We start from the raw sequence: 23107 nt of genomic DNA, 5'->3' as shown, positions 1-23107 counted from the left end.
GGAGAAGGGAGAGGAGAGGAGAGGGAGAGGAGAGGAGAGGAGAGGAGAGGAGAGGAGAGGAGAGGAGAGGAGAGGAGAGGAGAGGAGAGGAGAGGAGAGGAGAGGAGAGGAGAGGAGAGGAGAGGAGAGGAGAGGAGAGGAGAGGAGAGGAGAGGAGAGGAGAGGTCTTTAAACTCTTCTGAACTCTCAGCCTTTGCCAGTGGCATAGTTTTACAGGGCATAGTTTGCGGCTGTTCAGTTCTGGAGAAGGGAGAAAGGATTTCTAAGAGCAGGTCCTGGAATCAGCACCACAGACTTTGAATCTTCAATATCTCAGAAGCCTTAAGTCAACTAATACCATGGCCTCCCACCAGGGCCCGTGTGTGCCTGATTCCTTCCCATACCTGTCTGAGCAGGGAGAAGCAGCAGTTTGCAAGGCCCAGGCCAGAGCTGTGGCATTGCTCCCTATAGAGGTACCTCTGTGGGTACAGCATGTGTATAGTGTTCACAGGGCGGCAGGAGAAATTTCTCCTGGCCCTGTCAGACTCCGCTCAATATCTGAGTTGGTCACCATCTGACTAACTAGCTTTCTTCATTATCACTTAATGCCATTACAGGCTTATCTCTACATTAAACAGAGTGGTAAATAGCAGTCTGGGTTTTAGTTAATTATCTGAACCTAAGTAGGGTGCCTAGTGGAGCTCATGAACTGACTTGCTTCTCCTCTGAGCACCCCAATTTACCTCACCTTACTTACCTGGCTTGGTAAGGACAGGGCATAGCCCTCATTCAGGATAAACAATTGACACACAATGTGAAGAATCCCAGGGACAGAGGAACAGCCATTGCAAGCACCAGCAGAAGAGCAAGAAGTGGAAAGGATGGTGACCAGGTAGTAACAACTCCAGAGCCATTAGTATTCTGGAGTCTGTCTTTTGTACAAATGTGATTAAGGAGCTGTTGAAGTAGCAACAGAAGTGATTTTAGAAGAAACTTCTCAAATGAGTAGTAACAAATCTCTGGGACGCAGTAGTCCCAGAGGTCTGCAGAACTCTGAAATAGTCAAAGGAACACGTCTCTGCTGCTAAGCACAGTGTGAGACCCAGCATCCTTCACGGCCTTGGGTGAAGGAGAATGGCAAATATGATGGTCATTTTTACAGAAGATTCCAGTGAAGACCCAAGGAACTACAGATGTTCATTCCAGTTTGTGAATTTGTTGAATAGATTTCGCAGAAATCTAGAGGAATTCTATGTATGAGGGTTATCATGCCCACCAATTGCTCAAAAGCCTTTGAAGTATTCACTGATAGTACAAGTAAGAGTGGGCCAAAAAATACAGTGGCTGTGGGTTTCCACCAACCTTTCAGTGAGATTCCTCCTCAGACATCTCTAGTTACAAGCTTATAGGTGAGAAGAGGAAGAGCCTTCCAGGGACTAATGACTTGTTAAAAATAGGAATAAATGGCCATTTTTCACATCTGGGTGAGGCAGTTTGTGGAGTGCCAAAGGAGCATGTGCTGGGTGAGGGATCCTCAGCAGAAACGTTAGGGAAAAGGGCTGATGATTCCAAAAGGCTAAAGAAGTACTAGTTAGAAGTAAAAGTTTCTGCAAACAGTTGCTCTCTCCATGCTGAATGCCTGACAGATGAAACATCAGATGAGATTCAACATCAATAAATGTAAATGGCACACAGAGTGGGGAAGAGAAATGATTATTCTATACACCTTCAGAGTCAAGAGCCCGGCATTAGCAATTATCACTCAAGGAGGAGAGACTGAGGTCACTTCAGACCTGAGGGGTGACAGCCCCGTGTCTAGGGGCTGCCAGAGTGGCCAGCAAAGTTTCTACAGCCTTCTCAGTAGAGCACCTCAGTGCTCTCAGAGCGGTAGCTCCAATGCCGCCTGGACAGGGAGCTGCATGGAGAGAAGTTCCGAATAAGCAAGATCATCTTGAGATGTTGTTTGTGCTGACACAGAGATTCTCCTCAGTCTCCCTAAAAAAAAATCTGTTTTAACCAGAAAGTGAGTTTTTAGATGAGACTGTATGCAGCAGTTTGAGCACCTTTGTTGACACTTCAATCTTCCTGCTCTTCACTTTCATTTTTGGTGTCATTTAGCAGAGTGCCAGTGCTGATTGTTGGGATCTGGGCATTCAGGGGAAGGACTATCAGTGGCCAACAGGCTGTAACTGAGAAGAAAAAGGAATTAAAGAAAGCTGCAACAGTCTCATTCATTCTCTTATGGGCTTGTAATGCCAGGAAAGAGGGAGCAAAGCGTACCATTAATAATCCTGCACGGGCACTGAGAAAATCCCACTGCGTGAGGGGATGCTTAGGTGCCTCACACTGCTGGTGGAAATGTGCTCGGATAGAAGCAGACTCACTCTTTCAGCTAGTGGAGAACTACCTACACACCCTAGGATACATCCCCAGTACAATCTCCCATATGCAGTGCTGGTCTGACATGTGCCCTTCAGGGGAACTGCTCAGGAACTGTCTGCAGATTAATAGAAAGTCCTGAGAAAAGAGTAGGGAGGAACAAAGGCATTCCATTAAAATAGAGGTCAGGTCAACCAGGTGGGACACCACATACCACCCTAGAAAATTACCCACCAGAATGCACCTGCTAAATCACACCACACTTTGTATCAGAGTGAACAGTCACCAAACAAGTAGGAAGATCTATTCTGAATCGTAGACACCATCTCGTCCACTTAGCCTCTGAACACACTCACAGTGGCTCAAGCTCAAAGAACCTGTGATCTTTACATGAGTCCATCTCCCAGGCCTCTGTGCTTGGGGAGTTTGCAGGGTTCATCCTCCAATCTGACATGAAAGTAGAGAATTTAACCGCATCAGATGGGCTCCATCTGCCACTGTCTGGCTACCCTCCCCAGCTGAGGCAGGCCACACACCAATTTCTTGATCCTTCTGGGATTTTACTAACCTGTTTACTTTTACATTTTGCAGCCCCTACCCCATCTAAAAAAAAAAAATAAATAAATACAGTGCTTGTCCTTTTTCCCTGTTGATCATTGACCAACCTTTCTGCATCCTTTTCTTGTGTATTCCTGATTTTAACTCATCACAATTCTTTGCTTCCTGCCTTGGAACAATTCTGATTTTTCACCACACTTGTGTGGGACCATGTGAAAAATTTTCTGAAAGTCAAAACCTGAATTTTTGAATTGGTCTGTTTTATTCACTGCTTTAGAGGCACCTCCAGACTGCTCTGAAAAATTAGGAGACCACATCCTGTATCCATCTCACCCACTAATCATTTTAGTAATCCACGTTAGAAAAAAAAGTCCTTTGTTTTCATTTATCATTTAGGTGGGTAATGCATCTTTGTGAAAGAGGGAAGACTATGATACTCAAGGGCTTTAGCAGCCCAGAAGTCTCCTGCATTGTCTACATCCTTGATGTGGGGTCTTTTGACAAGTCCTCTTCTGTGCACAAGTCTCAGCAGAGAAAAGGTGCTGGTGCTGGTGGTGATGGGAGAAGCCACCCAACAGAGTGCACTGCATCACGGACCAGGCCTGTCCTGCCAGCCTCCTTCAAGTATTTGGTATCAGCCTGGATCTCGTGCCCATCCATCACATCTGCAGATAGTTCTGAAGGGGCAGAGGGACAGATCCAGGGTGAGATCAGCACATGAGGCACTCTATGGCCAGAGCCTGCTCACACAGGTCCAGCTAATGCACGGTGGAGAAGACATTAGGAACTGGCAAGCTCCAAAGACAGCAGGGATACCTGAGCAGGGCTTTGGCCAGCAGGAGCAGTAAATCATACAGGCATTTGCAATGCAAGAAAGTACAAGAAACTGCAGTTTGAGACTGTGTCTGCCACTGAGTCCTGTCTTGTCCTTGAGCTGCTCATGGTGTGGTTCTGCTAAATGGTGGCAATAGTTTCATGACAGCACTACTTATGAGTAGAAGTCCATTAGATGAGACATTTCAAACATTGTGGACTAAACATTACAAAAAATTAGTAAGGAACAACATCTCCTAGCCACCTTACTGGATACTGCAGTAGGGCTCTGTTACCGACTCAGATCAATGCTTGGAGGTGAATTTATTTCAATAATCTCTACCCCATTAGATGTTAAGGAATATCAGATGTAGTATGACCAGGAAATTACATGTTGAGCCCATGACAGGTAGAGGGCTCAGCTCGGGACAGCCTTATCACATGGACTACGTGAGGGTGAGGGACGCCAGCACTTCTCAGCTCTACGTGGGGCACCGCTGGAATCAGAGCTTCTGGGGGTACTAGCTTTCTAAGGTCTCTGGTACCATGGGATTACAAGTCTGGAAGCCCTGAAATTCCTATCACCAAGCCAAAATGTTTAAGAGGACTTCCTAGAAACCAAAGGATTAATAAAAAAAAAAAAAAAACAACAAAATAAACAAAAACAAAGAAACAAACAAAACCAAAACCCCAACAAACCCCCAAACCAGGTCTGAGGGAGTTTTCAGGTGGGTGTTTATGATCTGTTGGGAATTTAGGCAGCTTCCCAGGTGAGACCCATATGTCAGGGAAGCTGAGACCTGTCCTTGACTTGACATGTATCACTCCTGTTACAGGGTAAAAGATGCCATCACTTCATATCTTTCCACTTACCTCAAGTAAACCAGATGTGGGCTTGGGGAGGGAGAGCCTCAAAAGATCTGTATCTCTTTACTTTGTGTGTTTGCAAAAAGTTTTTCGTCTCTAAGAGAAGTTTGGTAGGTGGAAAAGCACCCTCCGTTGTGGCTATGTCCAGCACATGGCTATGCCTAGCCTCCTTGGGATTCTTGTGCTCATTTTTAGCACAGGAAACTTTAAGTTAAAATTTAGCCCTGTTTCATGTATTTGCCATTGTTCTGAGTGTCTGGGTGTAACAGAACAAGAGGACATGTTCTGAGTGCCTGCAGCACATGCTACCTGAGCCACGGTGTATGTGAGCATCTCTGGTGGATAATCCTATGTATGCAGTCACGTTCTGGTCATGGTGTGCCCCATGCAGCAGAGCTTTGGGCATGCCCACGCTGCGGGAGGGAAGTGCAGAGGAGATACCTGAGCACCCCTGTGCTCACATCCAGCTTCCTAGAGCAGCCCCAGGCTCTGTGAAGCCCAGGCACAGCCTGCTCTGTGCATCAGCACCCAAACAAGCCAGACGAGGGGCAGCAACTGTCGGAGTCACAGCTCCGTTTGCCCAGTAGCCACGTCCTTCGGGAAGAGCATCCAACACGGCACTCGCGCGGAAGGGCTGCGCCCAGCCGTCCCCTCACCTGGGACACTTGCCCCAACCTCAGCCCTTCCTTCCTCTTGGGAGCCCACAAACCCCAAAACTACCCTGGCTGCCCGGGGCCTACCTCGCACCACACCGCAAAGGGTTAAGCCTTCGCTCTTGTTGATATTTCCGAGCGGCTCCCGAAGTCAGCCCAGATGGGGAGCGCCCTGATTGGCTGCGCACCGGCCGGTAGTAATTAGTATCAGATATCAAACTTCTGTCTTTGCTAAGACCCTTTCCGATAGTCTCTGCTCCCCGCTAGACGATGACATCAGCCAGGACACCCAGCTGCTGGTAGTAAACTCCGGGCGGGAGGAGGCTCCCGCCAGCTCCACGTTAATTAGTTCAACACAGCACAAGGGGAGCAGTTGGTGTCTGTGGAGGGTCAGTGCTGGATGGGACCAAATCTTTCCAAGCCACTTGCTGCTTCTTGCCAGCCAGCTGTAAAAGCACCCAGAGAGTCCAGGAGAGCTGGATGAATCCTGAGCACTAGCTGTGGTCTGGTCGGCTTTTCTCTGTGGAAGAAGTTAATGGTTTAATTGAGGGGCATCTGGATCTGGTCCCTGAGTCACCATGACGCTCCTGGGGTCTGAGCACTCCTTGCTGATTCGGAGCAAGTTCAGATCAGGTAGGGAAAACCTTGAGATTTCTTTTAAAACTTCTCTCTCCGGCAAGCCATAGCCACAGACTGTTTTGCATTAAATGTTTGGAAGCAGCATGTGAACAAAATATTCAAGGGGTTGTAGAGCTGTCATGGCTTTACTCTTACAGAGGCTATTCCGCAAGTGGAGAAACACATCTTCCTTCCTCTCTGTTGCTTTTTTTTTTTTTTTTTTTCCCGTTTTTTCATTGTCTTCGATTTATGTCTGTGATTTATTTTGGTAAAACTGCAGTTCCTCGGTCTCCTGCCCTGGCCCTGCTGCAAAGGATTTGGGCAGGAAGCCAAAAGGGCATCTGGGATAAACAAGGTGCCTAACATCGTCCGTATATTCCAGGCGCTCTTGCGGGTCCGTCTGTGATAATGGCAGTGAGGATGGGCCTGACACTCTCTCTGACATGCAGGCAGCTGACTTTGTTCCATTAAGTTGTGACTAATTGGAAAAAAATGAATTTGAAGAAATGCGTCATTTTTAGAAGTAAAAATAACAAATGGAACATGAAAAGTATTTAAAGTGACATCATCAGAGAAATAAAACCAGAGCCACACAATTGATTGCCACTCGCGGAGGGTTTTGCAAGTAAAACATGCCTCCGTCTCATAAGTTAGGGGAAGCACCGGTAAGGGGCTTCTCAGAGGACGTTCAGCGTCAGTGAAGGTGAGTGAAGGTGAACTATGGGACAGTCACTTCTAAACCAGACCTTCTGCTGGATATTCATGCCTTTATTCACTGGCTTTGTTTATTGTAAGTATGCCATGTTTGTGAGTGGGTATCTTTGCTTGTAATTTTTTTAATACTGCAATATTAATCGTAGTGTCAAAAAATGTTCACTTTCTCTGACCTTCCCAGAGGTGAAGTTCTCTCTGGGAATATTGTCTGTGAGGATGTTCAGACAAACCAGCTGCGTGTGCCATATGGGACTCTGTAAAACCGGACAGGGTAGTCACGTTGCAACATGCATCCAGTCTGGCATGTCACCCACACCGTGTGTGTTTTTGCCTCCTTGTGCATTGTAGATAATGAAATTAGAGATTTATGATACTAATGGTAGACATGAGTGGTGTTATCAGGATCTCTTAGATAGCTGGGTGGTCAACTTAAACTTTGTTTTCTCAGCAAATACAAAGTTGGCAGATGGTTGAAAACCCAAGAGTGTGTGTGCAAGCACAAGTGTCCTAGTCTGGCTGAATTATACAAAACTTGGGTCCAGAGCTTTGGTGTGGTTTCTGTATCACTCTGATCTTACATTTCATTAGATTAAGTCATTCCTTAGATTTTGTTGGTATATTATGGTACATTGCTGTTCATTTGAAAAAAAACTGTCTATAACAATTCTTCCAGCAACTACAAAGCAACACTGCCACCTCTCTGACAAGAGGAGGACGGGCTGTGTTACATGTCCCTGCATTCTTTTCAAATGAACCAGTATTATTTTTAAGGCTCATTTCTGGTTTATTTGTAAGCTGGCTTTATTATGGAACCAACAGTAGGATCTCTAAACATATTTTTCAAATGATTCTCCAGTAAAAGTAAACTTTGTGGGTCTCTGTGTCCATAAATTCTTGTGCCTTTCAGCATTTCTAGGGCAGCCAATTTGTCGGGCATTCTTTGGTTCATGACTTATTCCCACAACTGCCATCCCTCACTATTGCCTGGTGAAAGATAGATTTCCCATTTGACAAGATTTCTCTGCCTATTTATTCTGTTTGAGTTGAGCTTGTCAAAATCTCAAATGCATGTCTGTGCCTTGCTTTCCACACTGCTGGCACCGCCACAGGTAATGCAGGACACAGCCACAGCACAGCCCTGGTCGTTGCAGTCTGTGAGACAGGGGAGGAAAACAGGAATACAAATAATCAATAATGCTGCTTTCAGTCTGTGCTAGATTTTTACTAATATGGGCAACAGAGAAGAAAAGCTAACATTTAATGGTTGAAGTTGTCGAACCTCTTTTATGTACAAAGTCTCCATGGGACAGTTTCCTCTGGTGTCCCTGCTCCGTGTGCAGACTTTGGTAGCTGTAAAGCCCCACGAAGATGGCAGGAGGTGCAGTGCCCAGATTTACCGTCCTCCATTCACTTGGAGGAGGAATGAACATCTCAACCCATCGCCCTGCACCACACCCCCCTGGCATGGCTCAGGGGCTATAACACACTGCAGGAGAACAGCAGTTTACACAGAGAGCTGTGTAGCTTGCGCGGAGCATGCGAAGGACAAGCCAGGAAGGATCAGACCCTGACATGAGAAGCCACGAGAAGCCACACTTCATGATGCACCATTGCTTTGGAAATGGTCTTGGGCAGGCAGGTGTAAGGCTTTGCTTACTCCCCAGGTTTGGGAAGGATTAGCTGTGCTCAGTGACTCATGACGAGTCTGAATCCCTTTTGAAGGATTCCAGGCCAATGTTAATGAGAGCTGAAGTAAATCTTAATAACATATCTTTTGCTGTGTCTCCATGGCCTGCACACACTGAGCAGCTGAAAGAGCTATGTCTGTGTTAAAGGGTGCTGGAGATATATTACTGGCTTGTTGTTTCCTCATTCCAGAATCCCTTTAATCTCTGTGGCACACAGCAGGCAGAAAGTGGAGCAAGGAAGTGGCAACTAGAAGATGGTGGCACATAGGTGTCCCTCCTGGAGTGGCTCAAGGGTCAGCTTTCCAGTGTCTTGTTTCCATCCAGTAGCAGCAGTAGCAAGAAAAAGAAAGCATTTGTCCAGAAAAGGCTGATCTGATGGAGACATTGACTTTTTCACACAATCCTTCCTCGAATTCCATAGTGTTTTCTCCTCCTCTTCTCTCTCCAGTGGTCCGCAGTGAAGGACCAGCATAGCCATGCATTGTGGAAAGTCGGTAGCTACTCCATGCAGGGCACCAGGAACTGCTCCAGAGGGGATAGATCAAATCGCCAACATGCTGCAGGCCTTCAGGTTCCCCCTCCCCTTCCTCATGGATTTGTGTGCGTGTTTATTTTGTCTATTTTGCCAAAGATAAATATACTGATCTGAGGTCATCCTGACAAATTTTGCAGGAATGATGATTCTTCAAGCCTGCCATGCTATTCCATGTGCTCCAATTATCAATGGGATTGCACTAAATCAGCTAGGACATCTAAGGGCTGTTCCAGAAACATATTTAACTCTTCCCAGAGACAATCATTTATGTGATCTCCTGCTTTGAATACAAACAAAGTGTACTCCAGCAGTGGAGAAGTGTTGTCATCGGACAGAGCAAACCAAGCTGGCAAGCGCAGACCTAACCTTAGCTGGCAAACGCAGACTTAACCTTAACTCCGACCTTTTCTGTCCAGTGATATGGAAAGAAAGTTTACAAGGCCAACATCTGCATAACATCAGTGGTAGTTCAGATAATTGGTGAGAAATGAAAGTTTAGCACTCTAAATATGGCTCTGCATGGCTTGGCATGGGGTAATATCCAGGCCTAATTGTGGACACATGGGTGTGAATTTGAAAAGGAGACTTGCCTGGCTCTATAGAGGAAAGGATTCATGCTTACACATAAGGCTTGAATGGAGCTGGTTGAGATGAGAATGGAATTTATTCTGCTGCCTCTGATGGAGAGAGTGATTTGGACCAGAATCAGCAGGTTAATAAAGGAGAAGAGAGTAGGTCTTGGTAGAGTGTTGGGCCAGGCATTCTGGCAGAACCTTTATTTTCATTTTCCCAGTGTCTAAAGATAAAGCATGTGCATGTGTTTCCTCTCAGATGATGAACTCATACAATTCACAATCAGCATGTGTGTTCAAACCACGGCCTCTCTGTAATTGATGATACTGTTTTGTAAGTTCATGAAGTTTTTATAAAACACTGACTTCATGTACATCAGTTTGTGCTAGGTTTTGTTTTTCTAGCACCTTATACCTTGGTGTTTTAGCTGACAGACGTACGTCTGTCTGTCAGTCAGGCATGTGTTATAGCACAGCTTGAAATACACCTCACTGCTTGAGAAAAAGGACGTAAGGGCTGCTCACAAGGACGCTGAAGGGATGACTCCATGGAGGACTGGTGACAGCCTTTCTCAGGACCATGGCGAGGTTGAGGTTGCATGTTATGATGGACACAGACTTCAGAGGGATTTCAGAGCTGGTTGTTCTTCAGTGCTCACCTGTGCCCGTTTGGTGGTCTGGGCTCCTTGCTAGCCAGGTGTGGTTTTATGTCTCTTCCAAGGTATTTGCAGGCCCAAACATGGGTTTAGAGATGTTTCACCAATGTAGATAAGATTTTCAGTGTGTTGCAGCCTCCTGGATAACAAACAAATTTGTAGCACATCTGCCTGGGAGGAGGTAAAATGCTCTCACCTCACAAGTGCTGAGTGTCACAGGCAGAGGTAAAGCTGGGCCCCACTCCAAGACAGCACCTGACCAGGAGAGGACTGACCAGGGCTTCCCATGGCTGTCCAGGCCGAGCGGTGTCATTTTCAGCTGGGCTGTGACTGGCTGAGCTTCATCTCTGATCACCCTGGTCCTGCACAGGTGGAGAATAACACAGGCTTGGAGTCACAACACTACAGGGAAATCACTTTGTGGCACCTGGCTGTCAGCCGAGCAGATGGGCCAAGAGCCATGGAGGGGCTCAGGACAGAGCCCAGCCAAGGTGTTTTTGCAAAACAACAGCTTCAGAAATGCAGGCCCTGTGATGCTCTGCTGGACCAGTGCTTCACCCTGCCGGTGGTGGCACCAGGATATTGACTGCCTTGCCACACATCTTGGGGTGACTCTATATTCATCTAAGTACAGTCCCCACGTCAGGAGCTTGATGTCAACCTGTTGCTCAGCCAGGACAGAGCACCACAGCTCCCAGATGCTCTGCCTATTTGGACATCCTGCTTTGAATACAGGTTTCTGCTCCTGCGTCAGCTGTGAGAAACAGCCACAGCCCCAAGAAGGCCACAAGCAACATGACTGCACTCTGCCACCAAGCCAGCCCTCTTCCTGCCCTGCTGGGACCTTGGGACAGCCAAAGGATCCCACATGCATCTCCCTCTGGGCAGCTTCTCTCCCCCTGGCATGTTCACATGAGAAAACCTCAGACAGCATCTGTAAAGACGGTCTCAAAGCCAGCAGCAATCCTGCCTTTCAAGGGAAGCTGGGTCCAGCCAGCATGTGAGTAGGGGAAAGTCACCAGGTTCCTTCCTCTTGATACAAACCATGACCATGGACAGACACGTTTCACATTCACTCAGCTGCTGTTTGACATGCAAAAAAGCTGCTGGTATTGAAAACAGGAGTCCTTCCTCCCCATCACCCCATTCACAATTTGCTGTCAATCCCCCCTGGCCCCAGCAGAACAGTCCTGTGCACCACTGAGCTGCACTCATGCTCTCAAACCCCAGCTCTTGGCCACGAAGGGCAGCAATGAGCTGCTGGGTTGGCTGACAGAGGGGACAGTCACTTGCAGCTGCTTTTTTCAGTAGCAATGCCAGCTTCAGTTGTTTGTCAAACTGTTGACTCCCATCATGGTCACCTGCTTGGGTCAAACTGGCATAAGGTGGTGCTTCTGATGGTCCCTTTTACTGCAAAACCTGGAAGCACCAGCTGGTGCAAGGATCAGCAGGCAACTTCCCGACCATCAGTTCTGGTCACAGCAGTGACTTATTTCCGAGGGAAATGAGAGTACAGCAATTGTACTGGTTGTGAATGTGATTACAAATCAGAGAGAAGTTTTCCAGTCAGAGCATATCCCAGGCAGGGAGGAAACCACCAATTATTTCGATTTCACCTGAAACCACATAAGAGAGGCGGGAAGAGGTGAAGCAGTAGTGACTCTGCCTCAGCCACTCCCATTCCCAGAGGGTCTGCCAGAGATAGGGGCAGATGCTGGGTCAGAAGTCAAGAAGCAGCAACAGACCTGCAGCTCCCCCTGGGCAGCTCACGTCAGCTGCAAGGTTGAGGTGAATACTGAGAAAGCCTCGTGAAGTCTCAGAGTTCCCAAGGAACCTGCTCTGGCCAGGACGGTCTCTGATCCAGCCTCCTTCTAGGAGACAGACCATCATCAACATTAGGTCATTTCAGCCATGGCTTTGCCTGCCCATTCTAGTCCTGAACCCTGTGAGAGGAGCAGTTTCCCCACCTCCCTGGGCAGTTTGCCTCAGTGCTTGCCCTGTGCTGTTAAATCTAATGCCCCAAAGAGAGGATGGCACTATGAGTGCTTTGTCAATGCCGAATGCATGGGGGATGCTCTGATGCAGGTGACAAAAGTCCCACCCTGATGATCTGCTGAGCACTGGACTCAAAGTGTTCCCACAGACTGAAGCAGAAGGCCTTCTGGGATGGAGGGAGGAATTGAACACATCTTTTCCAGTGCATCACCAGGCCAAGCAAGGCCCAAGCTGTCCTCTAAGCTTCCTCAAGCTCTGAGGTCAACTCCTAGGGAGGAGGATGACTCATGACTGTGAGTCATGGGCAGTGGTCAGAGTTTGGGCCACCAGAGCCAGCTTTGACTGATGCCAGGAGGTCTTCTCTGCACAGATGACACAGCCCCACTGCAGAGGATGTTTCTGGAATCTGTATCACTAAATGGGACTTGGTGCTAGCATAGAAGAGAGGAGTATTTCTAACAGTTCACAAGCAAAGTCACTGGAACAGCTCTGACATGCCTCACATCATCTAGGGAAGGATTTCTCATCATGGGCTACCACAGGAGAGAGCAGGGTTGCTGAAAACAAGATTGTCTCTCAGCTGATGATAGCTGATGGTGCCAGCACAGCTTTGTACCCCAGGGTGACCAGTGTGCATGACTGCTCCCTTATGTGTACTTCTTACTGCCCAAGCTGGTGCAGGCAGGCAACAAGGATGCTGGAGGTATGGGACAAAGACTGGCTCATCAGTACTCCAGCCATCACTCCCTGTAACATAAAAGTTCCTCTGAAGTGTTACCAAAGCATTTTCCTTGAAAATTAAGAATATTCAGGAAAAAAATAATTCCCAAAAGTGAAGGGTGACAGCATCCTCAAAGTGAGTCACAGGCAGCACTCAGAGCTTAGGCCTCCAGACAGGTAGAAAAGGAAGAGGACAGGAATGTAGCTTGGGTCAGACACAGTTTCAACAGGTTTCAAGCCCCCTTTAAGAAGCAGCCAAGTGGTGGTTGTTTAGATGGTGCCAGGGGTTAGTCCAGCCCTGTTTTTAAGCATCATTGGTTGTAAGGGAAAGGTGCAAGCCTTTGACAAGATGCAAGCTGCAGCACTGACTCTTAGGCTGCTGAAATGATGACACCAAGCTGTGTGGTGTGGTCGATATGCTGGAGAGAAGAGTTTCCATGGAGAGGGACATGGACAGGCTTGAGAGATGGCCTGTGCAAACCTCATGAAATTCAGCAAGGCTAAGTGCATCTGCATGTGGGTTGAGGCAATCCCAAGAACAAATACAGGGGGACAATGAGTGGATTGAGAGCAGCCCTGTGGAGAGGGACTTGGGAGTAGTAATAGATGGAGAACTGACTATGAGCCAGCAATGTGCACTCACAGTTCAGAAAGCCAACTGTGTCCTGGGATGCACCAAGAGAAGTGTGGGCGGCAGGGCAAGCGAGGGGTCTCTCCCCCTCTACTCCACTCTTGTGAGACACACACACACCCCCCCCCCCCCGCAGTGCTGTGTCCAGCTCTGGGGTCCCCAATATAAGAAGGACATCACCCTGCTTGAGCGGGTCCAGAGGAGGCCATGAAGATGATCAGGGGCTGGAGCACCCCCCTGTGAGAACAGACTGAGATTGTTGGGGGTGTTCAGTTGGAGAAGAGAAGGCTAGAAGGCTCCAGGGAGACCTTGGAGCGTCCTCCCAGGACTTAAACAGGGTACAGGAAAGGGGGGAGGGACTCTTGATCGCGGGGGTAGGGATAGGAGAAGGGGTAATGGTTTTAAACTGAAAGAGTGTAGATTTAAATTAGATGTAAGGAACAAATTATTTATTGGGAGGATGGTGAGGCACTGGAACAGATTGTCCAGAGCAGTTGTGGATGTCCCCTCCATGAAAGTGTTCAAAGCCAGGTTGGATGAGGCTCTGAGCAACCTGATCTAGTGGAAGGTGTCCCTGCCCATGCAGGGGGGCTGGAACTAGATGACCTTTAAGGTGCTTTCCAACCCAAACCTTTCTATGATTCTATGAAAGTAGTGGCTGCTTTACCTCTTCCTGCAGAGAAGTGTCCTTTTCTGACACTGTCCACAGCTACGTTCCTTCAGATGGTTTGCAACAGGCTTTGGAAGTTCATAGAGATGATATCTGGGAGCCAAGGCATGCATCCTTCTGCATGAGGAGGTACAGATCTGTATGAATATTCAGTGGCTGGAATAACTGTTTCAGCTGTCAAGCTTGGGCTGCTCCTGGAAATAGCCAGCATTTGCACATGGCTGTCCTCAAATTTTCTGTCAGCATTCCCTGAGCGGACAATACTGGATAAACTTTTTCCTCCTTGCCCTCTGACTTAATAATGGGCCAGGAGCTTTGTAAGCTCAGCATGACCCAAGGTGAACCATGTGTCCAGGGGAGGTTGCATGGCCTGCCCATAGCCACTCATCCATGAAAGATCAGCTCTCACGCTCAGCTTGTGTCATTGCTAGGTCACAGCCTTTATGCCTGTCGGCATGAAACATAATTTGAGACCTTTTCTCCCTGTGCAAAATTATCATTAAGTAATATCAGGTCCCCTCTGTGATGGTCCATCTGCAGTGCTTAGCACGGAGACAAAGGAGAGGCCGTTAGCTGGAGCATGGACCAGCTGCAGTAGGGTAGGCTCCCCTGGATTGTGCAGTGATTGCTGGAAGACAGTAGGATCTGGGAAATCTGGATTCCTGAGTGCTGCTCCAGCATCCAAGAAAAGCAGGAGCTATGACAGTGAAGCCAACACATGCTTTCAGCATTCCTTGCATCAAGGCAGATGTTGAATCTTATAGCCACCACACTGGAAATCATCATGACTTTCCAAGCTATGGTTCAAGGGAATTTGTAACATCCTCTTCTTCTCTAAACAGGCCTCTCTGACTGAACCCCAAGGTTGTTAAATTATTTGTCTGCTGGGAAGGGCTTTGAAATAAGCAGAAGCAACAGAGAATGTAGGCTCTGAATGCATGATCATCTGATTGATAGTAACCCCCTTGCTCATGTGGATGTGATATATCACTTGGTCTGGCGGTGTCAGAAGTCAGAGGGAAATGGTGCAAATGATTTGACAGTTCGAGCTGTGAAGGGAGGTGATGGAACATCCTTACTTAGGGTATTTTATAGCTAGATGGGGCAGTCTTTGCTATCTCTGAATCCTGCTTGATGATGGGATGATGATGTGCAAATTGCCTCAGTTTAAGGCAAGATGCTCTAATGCCAGAACCTAGTAGAGCAGAGAAATATTCTTGGGTGAGCAACAAATCTTTGTTATTCTTGGACAGTGTCCAACCTTTCTTAGCTCACCTGTTCTATAAAGATACATCTCTTCCTTGGGGCAGTACAAAGCTCTGCGTGATTTTTCAGTATTGTGGCCAGTCACAGAGAAGGTTCTACACAGAGAAACCGGGGTTTACCTCACGCTGTGTAAGATACCTACCACGAGTTAGTTACCATTAAACTGCCTGCATTCAAGGAAGAAAGACAGGCATTCCTAAAGCATGAGCTATCTAATTTGGTTTTGACGTCCCCTGAGCAGGACGACTCCTGCAAAGGGGATGCAGATATCTGGGTCTGATGTAGATACCTAGAGTGCAAGGCTCTCAATCCGTGTCCATGGGCAGAACCAGCACCAACTGGGGGTGGTCCGTGGGGCAATGGAGGGCTGTAGCACTTCCCTGGCAGCAAGGTTTGCCAGTGACTTCTAGCTACTCACTGTAGCATAAAGGGAACAGCATGCATGTAGACTTTACCAGGTACTGAAGGCTGCCTTTTTCCCTCGCAGCAAGGTGAGGGTCCTAAGAAGTGCTGGAATTTGGCAGATCATTGTCCTATGTGAGGTCTTCACTAAACATTTGCTCTGAATGTAAGACATGGCTCGTACAGAGGACATGGAAAAGTCACAAGGAAGGAATAGCATCTCAAGGAAACTTGTGCTTTGGGACTCCTATGAAAGGGATTATTATTCAGCTTCATCCCACATCCCAGGGAAGCCACATTGCAGACATGTTGGCAGAGCTCAGCAGGTTTCTCCAGAGAACAAAAAAGCTGATCTTCCCCTTCCCTCCTCTCTTCCTCTTCCAATACCAGCTCTTTCCAGACATCTAAAGGGATGTGGTCTGGGGCTGTGCTGGTAGGCAGAGGGTATGCATACGCTTATATTGTGGCTGCTGAAAGATATATGTCCTTGTGGCAAGCTTTATTGAGTTTCCAGTAGGAAAATATGGAAGTGAGTTTTATGTTTTGCCTTTTGATACAAGTGTCTATCTTCTTGAAGACAAATTTGCAAAAACAAAGGTGTAGAATATGCTACTAACTCAAAGTACAGTCAGGGTTACCTGAGTGATGTGGTGAACCAACTTCTAAAATTCTGGGCGACACAGAGGTCTGTAGCCTTGCACAAGGCAGCCTGCAGGTGCACAGTGGGCTGTAGTTACATGCTGTAAATATTGAGAGGTCCTTCTTTGTTAGATGCCTAATCAATACTCTGTAGCTGAGGCCATGTCACTAAACCAGTTAGTGACCCTGATCAGGGGTTCAATCCTATCTGTCAGTGCATTGTTTCCAAAAAGAAGTTATACTGGAGATTGCAGGTCCTTGGAACTATGGGTTTGTACAGAGATGACACTGATTTGTCCTCACCACATTATCTACATCCCCCTCAGTGCAGTAAGCATAACTGCATCCAGTGCCAAGGCTTGAGAGCTGGAAATGTGCTACCAGGCCCTCAGGAGAGAGATGGAATTGGAAAGCTCTACTCAACCCACAGTGCTGGGGTGAGGGAGAACCTCCCAGCTTCAGAGTTCAGAGCTGAGCATCTATCTGAGCTGAAGCCATGGTCACCTGAGGCTGCTGTTATAGGTGCCAGGCAGGGATCAGTCTGTCCGAGGCACCAGGGTACTGCCTGCCCCAGAAGCAGCCCTACCCTGCTCATCTCTCTGCAAAAGTGAGGACTGGGTAAGTGCAGGCTAGGCAGCTCCTCCTTGGCAGTCCTCCTTGGCCTGGAGCTTTCCGCTGCACCAAGGCTGGTCCAGCAGCAGCAGGGATCAGTGCCAGACCTCTGCCACACACAGACCCCCTGACACCCTGTAGTCAGATGTATTACTGCACCAGTAAAAACCTGCATCTTTTCCTCATACTCTCTCTCTCACAGTTTTACAGCTACGCCTTCAGCAGAGAAGGACCCGTGAGCAGCTGGCAGACCAGGGCATCATGCCACGTGAGTGTCTTTTTCTTCCTTTTTCACCCACCCCTGGCTCAGAGGGGCTGTGTTTATCTTGGGCACTGCTGGGGCACTGTGTGGCATCAGCTGCCTGCTCAGACCCACGCAGCTCTGAACAGATTGCTACCGGGGAGGACTTGGTTTCCTGTCCTGTAGAAATATTATGGTCCCTGGTGCTGCACAACAGTGTCCAGCATTTGCCACACAGATTATAATGCCGCTGCTCAAACTGAAATCAAGAGAGATGCCTAGCTTACACCATCCAAAAATTCAACTGCACAGCTCCCTGTCCCAGAGGTCACTGTAGCAGGGCAAGCATATCCAACCCCAAGCAGAAAACTCACAAAACTCTTAATGTAGACAAGGGCAGAGAATCTCATGTCCTCCTGTAAAAGCCAGGAACCTCAGACCCTCAGAATGAGAAAGAGGGAGAGAGGGCCCATTCCAGGAGGCTGTGGAAGGAGGAAGCAGTGCATGACTGCCTTGGCCTCAGTGCAGAGAGGCAGCCCCTGGATGTGTGAGACATATCCAGATCTGTGCCTGTGCCCAGCCAGGATCCCACAGGCCAGAGCTGTCAGTGTACACCTGAGGCCAGTGAAACCCCACCTGGGCCTGCTTGTGGCAGAGTAATGAATGATGTCCATGCTTACCCCTCTCTGACCACATTCACCCTTCTAACCTGGCTTTCAAGCCTGGAAGACAAGCTCCAGGCCAGTGTTATCATGTAATCATTCAGCATTAGAAAGCCAATTGCTTAGAGCCCAAAAAGTAAGTGAATGAAATGATCCCCTTCTGCACCTGCAGGTGCATCATGAAGCATTGCTGGAGAAATGATGTTGGGAGCTCAGCCCTGCTCGATGGATAACTCCATCCTGATCTAGCTCAGGCTCCATGTGCGTGAATCTGTGATTATCTGGGACCCAGGTAGAGGATTATCCTTTCTGTCTCATCAAGAGCCCCTTGGGTTCACTGCTAAGATTACAGCTTTCCAAAGGCTGTGTCACTTTTGTCTCTCCTGGCTAACCTTGAAGACTGTGATGCAGCTCTTGTCTAAACATCAGAACAACAACTCACAAAGAGCATGGCTCTAGCACTGCTTGCTTCCCCCTGCCCATCCCTTTGCCCTTCTCATGCAGCTGCCTTCCCAAAGGATCATGTCAAGGTAGCCAGCAACAGATACCTTCTCAGTACAATATTGCCAGCATTAAGAATTAAGAAAACTTGAGTAGGATGAGCACAACCATGACTGTCAAAACAATCACACTGTTTTAAGACTGATAAACATATGTTCTTTCCATTTTTCTTCTGTTTATTTCTTTAAGCATTCAAATTTTATGCTGTCTGCCACCAAAGGGCAAGCATTTTAATCACAGGAGTCCAGGAGCTGGAGCTTTAAGCAAAATACTGTGATATTTGTTATAGTATTGTAAGCAATGGCAATACAGTCAGTGGACAGAAATATGTCTTAACATCCCCTGAGCCGCTAAGTCCACTCTGGGGCATGCTCAGATAAGGTGCAGGACACCCCATTGCACATGTATGGAGCAGTAGTGCCAAGTGAGAGGCTTGTGTACCCGATGCTGCTCTGCAAGGCTGAGTGCATGGGACTGCGCTTTACAAACGGCACATAACATTTAAAACCTTACACATTACAAACCACATACTAAGCCAAATTAATTCGATGACAACTGAAGGGTATTTTCCTGTTACTTATCGTTTCTTTGCTCTTCCAACTTCTAGGCCGACATTCTGCAGTCTAGTTTCTGTCCACAAAGGCCATTTTGGAAAGCTTGAGTATAGTTCACTCAGTGGAAGTAATAGAAGAAAAGGCACTTTTGCCATTACAAAAACAAACACGCAGAATTTAACTGCTGCATTTGACCTCAGGGGGAAGTGTTTACCCGTATCTTCCTATGCCCTGTTGGCTCTGAGGTCCAGCAGGTGAGGTGGGCTCTGGGAGGTGCACCAGGAGAGGATCTCAGTTAACACACATTGCAGGAGGGCAAGAAATGAACCCATATGGCTGTGACCCACAGTGGTTGAGAACAGCCCTTCTGGAAAGATAAAAGATGGGCATTGCTGCTCTCCATGTGATAGTCAGGTGTGGTACCATGCTTGGAGCATGCACTTGATCCCACATTGCACATTAGATTTTGCACAAGGATTGCTTCCAATCCATTGCACACGTTTTCTGCTGACACAATATCAGGGCAGAGAAACTTTGTTTTTCTACTTGACCCATTTCAGAGACCAGAAAGAGAAGGAAGGTCAGAGTAACAAAATAGCATTGGATAAAAGATTTGAGGGCTTGTAGAAACCCTTGGAGGAAGCAGAGTTGATGACTGTACACAGAGCCTGCTGAGTTGTTCAGCAGTGCAACTATAGCACAGTAAGCATGAAACATTGGAGTAAGTCCTAGGAAGCTGGCTGGCTTTTGATATCCAAAAGAACAGTGCAGGGAAAAGTATCAGTGTCACCTGAGCATAGCACAGTGAGATGAATATCTTTACCAAAGCCCAATCTGTGTTTGGTCTGACTGGAAAAGATTAATACCATTGCATACCTCTGTTCACACTCTCCTGGATGTTCTTCTAAGAAATGTGAAACCTTCAGGTGGCCCCATCACTAGAGAAGGCAGGGAACTGCCTAAAGGAGGGCGCTCAGGAGCGGTAGCATTGCACAAGACTTCAGTTTCAAAGCTGGACTCTGATTGTGAGATGTTTTCAGGTTGTAAATTGAACAGCTGGCTGGCAAAACAATCAACACTACTAAAAAAGGCTTTACAAATAAAGACAGATGCAGACTGGTAGGCAAGAGCAGCCTCTGAGTTCCTTCAGCCCTGTCACTCTGAGAGCAAGGGGAGATCCAGGTTCATTGGGACAGAGCCACGTTCCTGATCTGTAGGAGTGCAGATGAGAGCAGAACCTGCCCCATCCTTCAGGCTCCCTGAGTAGGAAGTTTCCAGTTCATGCAGCTGCACAAGTAGTTTTATTGTCCTAGTGAAACTGGTACAGACCCAGCAAAAGCATTTTAAATCAGGAGTGTGTGGGGTCACTTGCAGAAAGGCAGGCTGTAGGGCTGAGCATGGATGAACTCTCTCTCTAGACCTGCACAGACGCCTGCCCTGGACCCCAGACAGATCCTGCTCACCTACCCAAAAGGAAGGGGAGGCAGCTTGCAGAATCAAGGATTCCTCAAGGCAAGGTTCCCCCTAATGTGATGGGCTGCAGAAATAGCTGTGCTTGAAGTAAAGCTGTACGCAACCACCACCTCATCCTCTAACTGAACCCTGAGAGGCAGTAGTCCCAAGATTATCAACCCCAAGCACAGCCGCTCTGCCTTGCTGCCTCCAGACCCTCAGCCATTTCAAGCTGACATGTCGTCCCCTGACAAGTCTGAATAACCAGTGCTAGCAATCTCTTTATTTGTTTTGCAGACTAATACAAGCTGCAGCATCCACATAATTCCTCAAAAAATCTTGGTAAATGACTAAATTCTGCAACACTTTCCTCTTGAATAGCACAGTGTGTGGTCAATGCCCATAGCACACTCCCAATGTCAGTACTTCACAGTGAGCAGGGCTGTAAAATCATCTCTCTTGCTAACTTTGTTTTCTCATGTGCACCATTTTATTTTGCTTCTGATTAAACCAGCTGTTACAAGTTCTCACGGCTGCTCACTGGAGCATGGCATAGTCCTGCTAGCTTGTCTGTATGTCTTGTTTTCCAAATGTTAGGAGCAGGGATGTGCCTTTGCGTTTCACCATGGTTCACTGGAGGTTACAGGGGTTGTTCTGGGTGTTGCCTCCCAAAAGCCAATTCAGAGGGCCCCCAAACATTTCTTGGCTGCCCCCAGTCTTGTCTTCATCCTCCTCTAGGCTGATGGAGGATAACATGTCCTCTGTGAAAATAATTTCTGTCCTTACTGGATGGAAAGGGAATTCAAACAGAGTTGTAGCAGACGATCAGGACACCTTCCCCTTCCCTGCTGCAATGGGAACAGTTGATTTTGCCTGCTTATACAGACAGAGAAGAATTTTTTCAGGATCTGAGAATTATTAACCCCTTCACCATGCAAATTCTGCTCCTGTTCCTAGTGAACCAGAGTAAATAAGGAAATGTGCAAGGTTCTCCATGACTCCAGTACAGACTGCTCCATGGACTGGTGTTCACTGGTCCAAGAGCCAGGGATCATAGGCCTTTTTTCAGGAGCCCCTTGGGGTTAATCCACCTTAGTGTCAGGAGATGCTGAGGGCATGGTCTGCTGCCTGGTGCCTGGTACCTGGCCAGGCCACTGCCTGCCCAGGGAGGCCCCATGTCACACAGATGCTTCTGGGCTGGGGACAGGACAAATGTCCAGTGAGAGATGGAGGGGTAATCAGTGATGGAAGAGGGACAAAGGACCACAGTTCTGGGCCTTGCCTTGAAATACCCTGGCTGGAGGCTGTGGAGAGGAAGGTATTTTAAGTTTTTCTGCTGGCCTCAAGCCTCAGTCACCTGCAGGTTTTACTTGCAGGTGAGGTCCTCACTCAGGTTGCTGCTCTTCCCAGATCTGTCTGCTGGGACTGTGGTGCCTTCCATGACCCACAGGAAACACTCCAGGGAAAAACTGCTTCTGCTCTCTGACGTGTCCCACAGAGCACTACGTTTCAAAAGCCTGCACCCCCTCCCTGCCCATGTGCCTCCTGCGTTCCCCATGCTCTCCGTCCCCCCTGCTCTCTTGCCATGGCCTGGCTGAGAGCATGGGATTTCCCAGAGCTTTCCTGAGTTATTTTTAGTCAGTGCAATAAAGAGAACAGCTAGTTTGTGTTGCTATTTTTATAGCACTTATTAAAATGCTGTTGCTGAATATCCTGGTAGCTGCTTGCTTCCGCTCCTGTGCTGATTGCTCCTCTCTCTTTCCTGTTGCAGCACTGAAAAGCCCATCCGCATTCCATGAACAGCGAAAAAGTCTGGAGCGAGCCAAGGTAACTCCTGCAGCCATCCCAGTGAGGGAACACGTGGGCTCGCTTTGCATGAATTGAGGGGTTTGAAAGCACCTTCCACCACTGTCCCCTCCTCTGGCATCCTCCCCTCAGGCCCCGTGGCCAAGGATGAGGGTCAGGGTGTCTCCCCTGCTTCCAGACATCGTGGGGCCAAGCCAGGGTTCACAAATGCTCTGGAGCACCCTTGTCCAAGCAGGGAAAGTTTAAAAGGGCAGAGGAGCCATCTGTGCCCTGAGCTATGGGGTTTTACAACAGCCCCCGGGTTTTACAAGAGGCTGTGGGCAGGGCGTGTTCAGCAGGGCATTGGCAGTTCTTCCAGCAAATGTTCAACCAGCTGAAGCACTGTTTTCCCCCCAGGCCAGGCTCACAGCCTGCTCCTCAGTGTGCTAGCTGCTCTCCACTGCTGCTCAAGTCAGCCAGGTTAGAGTAGGGCCAGCAGCAAGGAGGACTGAGGAAGCTCTAACTATTTAGCAAGTGTGCAGGAGGAATGCAGATGCCCTTTGTCACCTGAAGCAAGTCCCCAGAGACCTTACACTTGTCATCAGACAGGAGCCTGGCTTTTAGCTCGTCAGTGCAGCTTGGCCATTACTATGCACAACATCCAAGGGGCTAAGTGGGCCAGGCTCCCACCGTCACCATTATCTGACTGCACTCAGGCTTCCCTAAATATTGCTGAAGGCAGAGATTAGATAAGCAGCCATTTCCAGAACACATTGCAACTCTGTGATGCAATCGCTTTTTGGGAAATCACCCTGATTTTCCAAGCACCCACCATCCAGCCTTGACCAAGCTGAAGGGATGTCCACAGAAAAGAGGAAAATCAGTCATGAAGGTTTTGCCTGAACACAAGAGTTTGTCCCATTAATCTGCAAAACATGCTTGCAG

General features: G+C 47.9%; 1 protein-coding gene across 9 annotated transcripts in view; it reads left to right on the top strand.

The window, feature by feature from the left end:
• Positions 1-5345: 5345 nt before the first annotated feature.
• The window catches only part of MYOCD (myocardin), a 39217-nt gene continuing 21455 nt past the window's right edge, over positions 5346-23107 (top strand). For 3 of the 9 annotated variants that reach the window (XM_074922087.1, XM_074922082.1, XM_074922079.1), the window contains exons 1-3: positions 5346-6657; positions 17170-17235; positions 22149-22204. Coding sequence is in view for 5 of the 9 variants with exons in the window: in XM_074922082.1 (XP_074778183.1) it covers positions 6588-6657; positions 17170-17235; positions 22149-22204 (192 nt within the window). In the remaining 4 variants the exon portion in view is untranslated. Of the gene's footprint in view, positions 6658-17169; positions 17236-18042; positions 18163-22148; positions 22205-23107 lie in introns of those variants that run through there. The other 6 variants (XM_074922086.1, XM_074922084.1, XM_074922085.1 and 3 more) reach the window with 5 other exon arrangements.

This window comes from Athene noctua, chromosome 18 (genome assembly GCF_965140245.1).
Source record: "Athene noctua chromosome 18, bAthNoc1.hap1.1, whole genome shotgun sequence".
Taxonomy (NCBI): domain Eukaryota; kingdom Metazoa; phylum Chordata; class Aves; order Strigiformes; family Strigidae; genus Athene; species Athene noctua.
Note: the sequence above shows the minus strand (reverse complement) of the source record. Positions and strands in the feature narration are given on the sequence as shown.